We start from the raw sequence: 10930 nt of genomic DNA on the forward strand, positions 1-10930 counted from the left end.
ACATGTTAATATAAGTTAACATTTATAAAATATATATTCATGCGGAGCTAGGTCAGTAAGACCCTTCTGCCCATTGATGGATAGATAGATGCTGAATGTCTATCTTTCCAAGCTTGGAGTGTCTTTTAGAAGCAGTAAGAGAATGCAGGTTCCAGCTGAATTGACCATTATGTCGGATTGCTCCATTTAAGGGTTGCCCTGAAACCCACACGGCAGGGATCCCTTGCCCCACTGACGGATGCAGCCTCTGCCCTATTCTCTCTAGAACGAGTCTTTGTTCCCCACCACCAGCCTCCATTCCCTGCACACACATTAACATGCCAAAATAGCGCACCTGCGTTGCTGCAATACTCAACCAACACAAAGCTGTTTTATGTATTCAGTGGTTTAAAACCTGGTCTGAGCTCCTTTCTTGCCACTGGGCCTTCCTGAGCCTATTGTATTCACCTCTGCAAGTCACACACACACACACACACACACACACACACACACACACACACACACGATCCCACAAGTCCAGAGAAACAACATTTTTGTGGAGGAAGATAAGATGTTCCCTGAGACTTGCGTGGAAAATTACAGCTTGTCGTGCATGGCTTTCTGGGCCAGAGAAGAGCCTTTGGCCGGGATCCCATTGCAGTGCCATCCCTTGATCCTCTTCCGATTGTGGCCTCTTTCCTATGTTCATGTTGGGAGAGTCCATGCTTGAACTTCCAGACCTGACACAGAAAATGGAGAGGATGCAGCAGGACTGAGATGCAGAACTGAGGATTATAGCCACTATGGTCAGATGTTACAGGGCTGAGCTTGGGCTGCTCAGGCTAGGAGCACTGATTTTTAAAAACACAGTAAGATAAAAGCACAGCACCTCCATTAAAAGACCCTTCTTTGGAATCCAGTTAATCCTAAAACATTGTCCAGAGAAGGGCGATCAAAATGGTGAAACGTCTGGAAACTGCCAAGCCTTCTGACGGAGCTGGCAATGTTCAGCCTGGAGAAGAGAAGGTTAGGAAGTGCTACGATAGCCCTGTTTCAGTATTTGAAGGGTTGGCTTACTGAGGAGGGAGCAAGCTTGTTTTCTGCTGCTCCAGAGAATAGGATACAATAGAGCAATGGATGCAAGCTCCAGGAAAAGAGATTCCAGCTCAACATTAGGAGGAACTTCCTGAATCTAATAAGAGATGTTCAACAGTGGACGACGCTGCTCCCTTGGAGAGGAGTGGAGTCCTCTTGCGAGGTTTTTAAACAGCGGCTGGAGGGCCATCTGTTGCAGGGAGGACTGGGATTGTGTCTTCTTCCTGCATAACAGGCGGGGGTTGGACTGGATCAGGGTCCTTGGGGTCCCTTCCAAGCCTAGGATTCTATGATAGTCTAAATAAAAAGGAAGGAGACGGCTGTGTCTGTTTGGGACAACAACTTAGCCTCCTGCGGCCAAGGCCTCCACAGTTTAGGAGCAGCCATTGAGTAGTGCTTTTGGGGAGCCTTGGGGCAAGGGACAAGGAGTTATCCAACATCTCCTTGTACTACAGCACCTACACAGCAGCAACAGGGCTCCATCCCCCGGCTACTCACTGGCTGCACCTACTGCACACATCCCTATGGCCAGTGCGCAGCTAAGGGTAGAATGGAGCAGCACCTAGGAGCCCCATGTTGGTCTGAAGTCCATAGGAAGTGAAAGAAAAGTGTGTCTCCTTCTCTCCATCACGTTGGGCTCATAGGTTGCTCCTGATGAGGGAAAGACGTGGTTCCAGGGCTTGATATTAAAATGAACCGAACTGAACTACGCAGCTGCTGGTGCTGCTGCTTTTCTGCAGTGCTCCTCATAGACTCATGGAGTTGCAAAAAAGGGCCCTGGTCCAGTCCAACCCCCTTCTTCTGCCATGCAGGAATAACATTCCCAGCACCCTCGAGAGATGTCCCTCCAGCCTCTGTTTAAAGGCCTCCAAAGAAGGAGGCACCACCATTTTCCATTGAGGGAGTGTCTTCAGGAGGTTCTGTTGGGTTAAATGTCCCTTTAAGGAAACATAGAAATAATTATATGGCTGTAAATGGGGGTACAGTGAGGGCTGCACCCCCATTTGGAGATTGTGGTAGAGTCTCCTCCCTTGGAGGCTGTCTTTAAGCAGAGGCTGGATGGCCATCTGTCAATGGGGATGCTTTGATGGAGAGTTCCTGCATGGCAGAAGAAGGGGTTGGACTGGATCAGGGCCCTTCTTGGGGTCTCTTCCAACTCTATGATCTGATGATTTTAGCTGGGCGCCTCCTGGAATCATCCGGGGGTGTGGCCATGCAGATGAAGCCTCGCTGAGCATGATGGGAAAGGGAAAATCCCACTTTCTCCCTCCATTTGGGAATTTCCCTCCAGTTTCCCAAATGTGCCCCAAAGGTCCCATAATCCACCCTCAGAAAACAACAGCCCTGCAAGGCTGGCCACCCAAAACCTTACGCAGCTCTTTGCAAAGGGAAGCGAGCCGAAATACAAAAAACAATCATCAAATCATAAGACCAAGACGCAAAGGTTTCCCTTGCTTTTTTAAAAATTTGAAATTCAATATAAACTTTAAAATTAATTAAAAGTTTTAGTATTATGTTGTTATTATTATTTATTTTAATTTAAATTATTTTTAATATTTTTAAAATTCAATATAAATTTTAAAATTATCTCTTAAACTTTATAAATTGAATTTAAGATCATTTTTTAAATTTAAATTTTGATATTTAATATGAATGTTAAAGTTATTTGGAATTTTAATCAGGGTCTCAAAATCCAGGGAGCCCTTCTCAAAAGAGAGGCCCCAATCCCAGCAGGGCCTCAACAGCATTGACCCCCAAATCCTCACAAAACATGAATCTAATGATGAATTGAAGGGCCTTGAGGCCTCAGGGAGGCTTATGATAAAGGGGATGTGATTTTTAAACTTGGAGGGGAAACCTCTGGAAACATGTTCAGGGCAGCAGAGGAGCAATGCCCAGGAAGGACATGGCAACCCTCTAGTCTTGTTTTCCTTCACAAAGGTTCCGTCTGTGCTCTGGAACCCAGACTCCATTCTGGAACCCAACAGAAGAGGCCCTGCTACAGCAGTTGGCTTCTGGAGACCAGAGGCTGCTTTCTGGGAGGCTCCTTGGCCTGGACCAGGGTCTCGGGCTTCCTCCGCTGACCATGCCTGGGTTCAAAGGCTTCGTCAAAGTGAGTGAGGGGCAAAGGGCAGAGGTCAAGCGGGGGGCCAGCCATGGCGTCCCTTCTTCTTTCCTGGCTCTCATTCACTGTCTCTCTCCTTTGCTTGCAGGCCATCCTGAAACCTATTCGGCGGATGTTCCCATGCATTCGACGCCAAAAGCATGAGGAGGAGGAGGACGAGAATCCAGGGTAAGGCTTCATTGATTGCTTTCTTTCTTTCTTTCTTTCCTTCCTTCTTTCCCAGAGAGAAACCATGCCTGCCCATAGAGAAATACTTGCCCATAGCAAGTAGTCTCCAGTGATTCTCTATGGGCAAGTATGGTTTCCCTATGGGGAGATATCTCCCAATGGTTGCCTATGGGCAAGTATGGCTTCTTAAGGGCAGGTGTTCCCAATGATGCCAATGGGCAAATATTCCCCAATGATTCTCTATGGGCAAGTATGGTTTCCCTATGGGGAGATATCTCCCAATGGTTGCCTATGGGCAAGTATGGCTTCTTAAGGGCAGGTGTTCCCAATGATGCCAATGGGCAAATATTCCCCAATGATTCTCTATGGGCAAGTATGGTTTCCCTATGGGGAGATATCTCCCAATGGTTGCCTATGGGCAAGTATGGCTTCTTAAGGGCAGGTGTTCCCAATGATGCCAATGGGCAAATATTCCCCAATGATTCTCTATGGGCAAGTATGGTTTCTCTATGGGCAAGTGTTCACCAATGATTCTTTATGAGCAAGTATTCCCTATGATTCTCTGTGGGCAAGTATGGTTTCTCTATGGGCAAGAGAATAATAACAACTATTATTATTATTATTATTATTATTATTATTATTATTATTATATCCTTTTCCTGTCCCTGTTATAGTTTCCCAGAAGTAAAGATAAGCTATGCTGAGGAGGGGACCCGGGAGTCGCTTGCAGCCCAGAGTCTTATCTCTGTAATGGTAACAAAAGATAGGCATTGCCCCCCCCCAAACACCTTTCCCCCCCTTTTCTGCCCAATTTCTGTGCAAGTTCATTCTTCTTTTATCTTCATAGGATGACAATGAAGTTCAAGTGCCTTTAGGGCCCACAGGGAATGAAAAAGACGGGGAGCAGGTGAATAACCCTTTTAATAATAATAATAATGTTTTTGACTCATGAGTAACAAAAAGGGCGAAACTGGGGGGGGTCTCCCTTCCCCCCTTTCTTAGGGAAAGGCTTTTAGGAGGAGGGCCACCCGAAGACCATCCCCTTGTACCCCTGTTCTCCCTCTGTTTGTTTATAGGACTCAGACAATGATGCTGCAGAGGCTGACCCTGGGTCCAGGTCAGACAGGTCAGTTCTTTTCAATGGGTTCCTGGCTGGCCACCAAGTGAGAGGCACATGGTCTTTCCAGTTTCTCTCATGGACTTTTCCTTTCTTTCCTTCCTTCTTTCCTTTGTTTCTTCTGTCTGTCTTTCTTTCTTTCCCTTTCCCTTCCTTTCCCTTCCTTCCTTCCTTCCTTCCTTCCTTCCTTCCTTCCTTCCCTCTTTCTTCTTACTGGGAAGATGATGATGATGATGATGATGATGATGATGATGATGATGATATCATTTTCCTGTCTGTATTTCAGTTTGGAGGGCATCCCTGAGATGGTTGCGGAAGAGAGCCATACCTCTTTCATGGTAATGTAATATTTTTATTATTTTATTATTTTATTAAGGTATTTATACCCCGCCCTTCAGCCCTAATGGCTCTCTAATAGAGTCCGTTCCCTCTTTTTCCTTTTCATTGGATGACTGTCCAAACTCATTCTTCTACCCCTTTATAGGGAAACGAGGAAGATAACGAAGAAGATAAGGAAGCCCCGTTAGGACCCGCAGGGAAAGAAAGAGATGAGGAGAAAGTGAATAAAAAAGGCTCTGGCCATTCAGGGGTAACGAAAGGGCGAAACTGGGGGCGGGGGGTCGCCTTAAGACAGGGGAGTCTTAGGGAAAGGCTTTTAGGATCAGGGCCACCCCAATAATAATAATAATAATAATAATAATAATAATAATAATATTTATTTATAACCCACCTTTTCTCAAGGAATCAAGGAGGGTTACAATATCTTAAACATAATACAATGCAATATCAGTTACCATTAAAACAAGCTCTCCCAACCCCCCCCCCAACCTAATTAAAAATTACAATTTAGAAAAACTACAATAGATAAGAAAAATATAATAAAGGACAAAGTGGGGCAGGATAGTCTCTACTTGCAGGCCAAATGGTGACTTGCTCAAGGGGGGGGGGGACTAATTAGGAAAGGCCTGCCAGAAGAGATCCATTTTTATGACCTTCTTAAGGGCCATCAGGGTGGTAATAGGGCGGATCTCCTCCCACAAGCCGTTTGTTCCATAGTCTGGGTCACAGCTGATTTTTTAGGCTGTAATAAACTCTCCAAACCCATTTTTCTTTTATCTTGATAGGATTACGGCGAAGCACCCATAGGAGCCACAGAGAAAGAAAAAGATGGGGAGAAGATGAATAAGGAAGGCCCAGTCAATTCACGGGTAACAAAAGGGCGAAACTAGTGGGTCTCCCTTCCCTCTTTTAGGGAAATGCTTTTAGCCACCCCAAGACCCCCTTGTATCCCATGTTCTCTCTTTCACTAATAGGAGTCAGACAGCGAAACCTGTCCCATGGAGGCTAATAGTAATCCTGGCCATGGTTCAGACAGGTAAGTTCAGACAAGACAAGCTGAACTTACACCGCAAGCTGTCTTTCCGTAGTGTCCTCCTGGCCCCATTTGTTTCATGGTCTTTTCCTGCTCCATTTCAGGGTCCCAGAACCTCAGGGGACCTTTGATGAGGAGCGTAGTAATCAGATGTTTGACGTGGACAAACTTAACTCTTTGTCGGTGAGGAAAGAGGCTGCCATCCTGACCCTTTTGGAGGGCTTTTAACACAGCAAATGGCATTCACCTCATTTCCCCCATTCTCATTTTTCTCTCTTTCCAGACAAATGAGGACTTGCACTGTCTGTGCAAAAAGTTTCCCCGTTGCTCCCTAGAAGAGAAGACCTACACAGCAAACATAATTGCGAGTAGGCATTTAGGGATCATGATAGAGCATTTCTTGCACTCGCCTGAAACGTAGGTGGATCCCCCCAGACATCCCTATTTTCCCTCCCAGGGGCTGGGACCAGGGACGTAGCCAAGGGGGGGTGGGGTTCTTGGGGTCCGGACCCCCCCCTTCTATTATAAAAATGAATGGTGCATGCTGCTGCACCACCGCACCCAAGCCCCATTATAATGGTGGCACTTGGTCTGGACCCCACCCCCCTTCCTAAAATCCTAGCTACGTCCCTGGTGGGACTCCAGCAGGGATGCCACTTGGCTCTCCTTCCTTTCTTTAGGGTCTGCACTGAGCTCATGTATGGGGTGTTGGCTTCATCCCATTGCAACTTAGATATCTCTTTAGCTTACTTCATGAAGGAAGTGAACGGAGGCTGGCTGATCCAGGAGAGTGAGGAAAAGCTTTTGGCCAAGGTAAGGGGCTAACGCTCTCAGGACTTATCCACAAGGTAGGAAATCCAAAGGGTTTTCCTCTTTCTGGATTGTTTACGAGAGCGGTCCTCTTACTGAGGCCAGATTCTCCTTTCTCTCAGGTGAAGGCGATTAGAGGGATTGAGGCCATTGTGAAACACCTCAGTGATACCGAGAGTCTGAATGCTTGGCTTCCATATCACTTCACTACGCTGGCGAATGTTTTGGTCAGCCATTTTCAGCCCAAGAAGGAGGGGACCACCAGGAAATTCAAAATGTACTTGGTCCCAGGGTATGTTGCCTACAAGACATGGCTTGGGCAGAAGTCACCAGTGGGGCTAGATATAGGGATCTAAAACCCTTAACCAACCATCTTTTCTGTTATCTCTCTCTGGTATCTCTCTCTCTTTTCTGCAGGGAAGTCATTGATATCTTTGCAATCCTGCTCCAGAGGCTAAACTTGGTGTACCAGATCAATTCCAAGTTCTGCCCCAGATGAGCGCCCTGCCTTCCATCACGGTGAGTTTGGGGTCCCTCTGCCTCTCTCTGGGGGTTTGCTTTCCCTTCAAAGGAAAGATGCACGAACCAAAGGCATCTCTTCTTTCCCCCGCAGGACCGAAAGAGCGTCGCTTCCACCTGCGCCATGGCTCTGCCCAAAGGACCAAAACCACAGCCTGCAAGAGCCCTACTATGCCTGCCGAGGTTTGAGAGGCCACCTCCTTCCTTCCTTAGAACTGAGACTCTCTGCTGCCTCCGGTGAAGACAAGGATGCCGTCTGCCACTCGGACTTTGGGTGCGGACATTTCCCGATTCGGGGTGGGACAATTCCATCTGTTCCCTCCAGGGTTAAAATGTCCCATCCAGGTTGAGCTGCCTGTCCCGGGTTCCAGTGACGGGACACAGCTCTGCACCAAGGAGAAAGAAGAGGTGAGCGCTAGCACCCAAAGCCAGGTCTGGATGGAGCTCTGGGGCTTCAACTCCCAGAGTCCAGCCGGGTGCTTTGACTGCTGACTGGGTTCAAATCCCTGCTCTGCCAAGGAAGCCAGAAGGAGGGAGGGAGGAAGAGAGGACTACATCTCCCAGCAGCCCCTGCCCACCATCACCTTCCTGCCACTGCTGGTCAGTCGGCCAGGCTCCCCAAAGTGCCTGCTTGCTCCCCTCCCCTTCTCTTCCCTCCCTCCCTCCCTTCCTTCCTCTCCTTTTCCTCTTTCCTCCCCTTGGCCGTTCCTTTCCCTCTTTCCTTTCCCTCTTTCCTCCCTTTCATCTCCTTCCTCCTCTTTCCTCTTCCTCTTTTCCCCCTTACCTCCCTCCCTCCCTTTTTCTTTCCTTCTCTTTTCTTTTCCTTTCTTCCTTCTTCCCTCCCTCGCCGTCTCTTTCTTTACCTTCCCCCTTTTCCCTCTTCCTTCCTTCCATTCCTCTTTCTTTCATTTTTCTTTTTTTTCCAATCCTTCCTTCCCTCTTTCCTTCCTTCCTTCCTTCCTTCCTTCCTCTCCCTCTCTCCCTTTCTCCTTTCTTTCTTTTTCACTTCCCTTCCTTCTTTCCTTCCTTTCATTTATCCCTCCTTCCCACCCCTATCCTTCTCTCTCATCTTTCCTTCTTTTCCTTTTGTCTTCCTTCCTTCCTTCCTCTCCTTTTCCTCTTTCCTCCCCTTGGCTGTTCCTTTCCCTCTTTCCTTTTCCTCTTTCCTCCCTTTCATCTCCTTCCTCCTCTTTCCTCTTCCTCTTTCCCCCCTTACCTCCCTCCCTTCCTCCCTTTTTCTCTCCTTCTCTTCTCTTTTCTTTTCCTTTCTTCCTTCTTCCCTCCCTCGCCTTCTCTTTCTTTACCTTCCCCCTTTTCCCTCTTCCTTCCTTCCATTCCTCTTTCTTTTTTCCTTTTTTCCAATCCTTCCTTCCTTCCCTCATTCTTTCCTTCCTTCCTTCCTTCCTCTCCATCTCTCCCTTTCTCCTTTCTTTCTTTCTTTCTTTCTTTCTTTCTTTCTTTCTTTCTTTCTCAATTCCCTTCCTTCCTTTCCTCTTTTCCTTCCTTCCTTTCCACGGTCTCTCCTTTCATTTATCCCTCCTTCCCACCCCTATCCTTCTCTCTCATCTTTCCTTCTTTTCCTTTTGTCTTCCATCTTTCTTCCTTCCTTCCTTCCTTCCTTCCTTCCTTCCTTCCTTCCTCTCCTTTTCCTCTTTCCTCCCCTTGGCCGTTCCTTTCCCTCTTTCCTTTTTCTCTTTCCTCCCTTTCATCTCCTTCCTCCTCTTTCCTCTTCCTCTTTTTCCCCTTACCTCCCTCCCTTCCTCCCTTTTTCTTTCCTTCCCTTTTCTTTTTCTTTCTTCCTTCTTCCCTCCCTCGCCTTCCCTTTCTTTACCTTCCCCCTTTTCCCCCTTCCTTCCTTCCATTCCTCTTTCTTTCTTTTTTCCTTTTTTCCAATCCTTCCTTCCCTCTTTCTTTCTTTCTTTCTTTCTTTCCTTCCTTCCTTCCTCTCCCTCTCTCCTTTCTTTTTTTCTCACTTCGCTTCCTTCCTTCCCTCTTTTCCTTCCTTCCTTTCCACGGTCTCTCCTTTCATTTATCCCTCCTTCTTACCTCTATCCTTATCTCTCATCTTTCCTTCTTTTCCTTTTGTCTTCCATCTTCCCCCTTCCATCCTTCTTTCCTTTCCTCCTTCCCTTCTTTCTACTTCCTTCCTTCCCTCCTTCCTTCCTTCCTTTCCTCCATCCTGCCTTCTTTCCTTAATTTCTTCCCTCTTTCTTTTCTTCCCTTCCTTCCTTCCTTCCTTTCTTTCTTTCTTTCTTTCTTTCCTTTCTTCTATCCTTCCTTCCCTTTTACTTTCCTGCCTGCTTTCCTTCCTTCCTTCCTTCATTTCCTCTTCCTTCCCTCTGTTCCTTTCTTCCTTCCTTCACTTTTTCTTTCCTTCTCTCCCTTTTTCCTTCCTTCCTTCCCTCCCTTTCTCTTCCCTCCCTTCTTCTCCTTCCCCTCCTCCTTCCCCCTTTCCCTTCCCCTTTTCCTTCCTTCCTTCCCTCCCTTTCTCTTCCCTCCCTTCTTCTCCTTCCCCTCCTTCCCTCCTCCTTCCCCCTTTCCCTTCCCCTTTTCCTTCCTTCCTTCCCTCCCTTTCTCTTCCCTCCCTTCTTCTCCTTCCCCTCCTTCCTCCCTCCTTCCCCCCTCCTTCCCCCTTCCCCTTCCTCTTTTCCTTCCTTCCTTCCTCCCTCCCTCCTCTTGAAAGCCAGAGGGCTCCCAATCCAGTCCGATGGGAGTCAGATGGGACTCTGCCCCTCTGTTGCCTGAGACTGGCATGGCTCTACTGCTGCCATCTTCCTCTCTGCCCAGGAGGCAGCTCCAGTCCCAGGGGCAAGTGTCCTTTCCCTTGCTTCCTTCCTTCCTTCCTTCCTTCCTTCCTTCCTTCCTTCCTTCCTTCCTTCGCTGGCCATCTGCAGAACATGGGAGGAACCAGTTCCCTGGTGCTGAGCCCAGAAGGCCAAGGCTAGCAGAAGCAGAGGGCCCAAAAAGGGTCTACTTTGTTATTATTATTTTTTAAATTATTACTGTATTGCGCTGACCTTTATTGTTATTGTTATTTTTGTATTGTATTTTTATTAGTGTAATTATTAAAGGTTTGGACTGTCTCTCATTGCTAGCTTTCTCACAGCAGTTATTCCTGAACCTTCCTTATTAATGAATTTTATAATAATAAACCATTATGTTAAATAGTAGCTTAATGTGTGTTCATGCTTTGCTGTGTTTTCTCTTAAAACCTTCTAACTTCCCACTTTCTCAGCTGCTTTTTGTACCAGTTTCTCTTTCTTTTCCCCCTTAGAATCATAGAGTCACAGAATCCTAGAGTTGGAAGAGACCCCAAGAAGGGCCCTGATCCAACCCAACCCCATTCTTTCTGCCATGCTTGAACTCTCCATCAAGGCCTCCCCATTGACAGATGGCCATCCAGCCTCTGTTTAAAGACAGCCTCCAAGGAGGCTCCACCATAATCTCCAGGAAGCAGCGTATTCTTCTGTCAAACAGCCCTTACTCTCAGGAGGTTCCTCCTAATATTGAGCTGGAATCTCTTTTCCTGGAGCTTGCATACATTATTCCATTGGGTCCTAGTCTCTGGAGCAGCAGAAAACAAGCTTGCTCCCTCCTCAATATGACATCCCTACAAATATTTAAACAGGGCTATCATATCACCTCTTGACCTTCTCCAGGCTAAACATCCCCAGCTCCCTAAGTCTCTCCTCATAGGGCTTCATGGTTTCCAGACCCTTCACCATTTTAGTCGCCTTCCTTTGGA

General features: G+C 47.1%; 1 protein-coding gene across 1 annotated transcript; it reads left to right on the forward strand.

The window, feature by feature from the left end:
- The first annotated feature begins 936 nt into the window (after nt 1-936).
- LOC149313321 (uncharacterized) lies at nt 937-7689 on the forward strand. The gene is made up of 15 exons (XM_089527276.1): nt 937-1005; nt 3041-3187; nt 3288-3367; nt 4042-4120; nt 4215-4274; nt 4444-4493; nt 4771-4822; nt 5609-5692; nt 5798-5859; nt 5961-6039; nt 6140-6273; nt 6537-6669; nt 6789-6958; nt 7084-7185; nt 7280-7689. The coding sequence occupies exons 1-14, from the start codon at nt 937-939 to the stop codon at nt 7163-7165; spliced, it is 1281 nt and encodes a 426-aa protein (XP_089383402.1). The 3' UTR covers nt 7166-7185; nt 7280-7689.
- The last annotated feature ends 3241 nt before the right edge of the window (nt 7690-10930 follow it).

This window comes from Sceloporus occidentalis, unplaced genomic scaffold (genome assembly GCF_023333645.1).
Source record: "Sceloporus occidentalis isolate IW3139 unplaced genomic scaffold, rSceOcc1.0.p SCAF_5, whole genome shotgun sequence".
Lineage (NCBI taxonomy): Eukaryota > Metazoa > Chordata > Lepidosauria > Squamata > Phrynosomatidae > Sceloporus > Sceloporus occidentalis.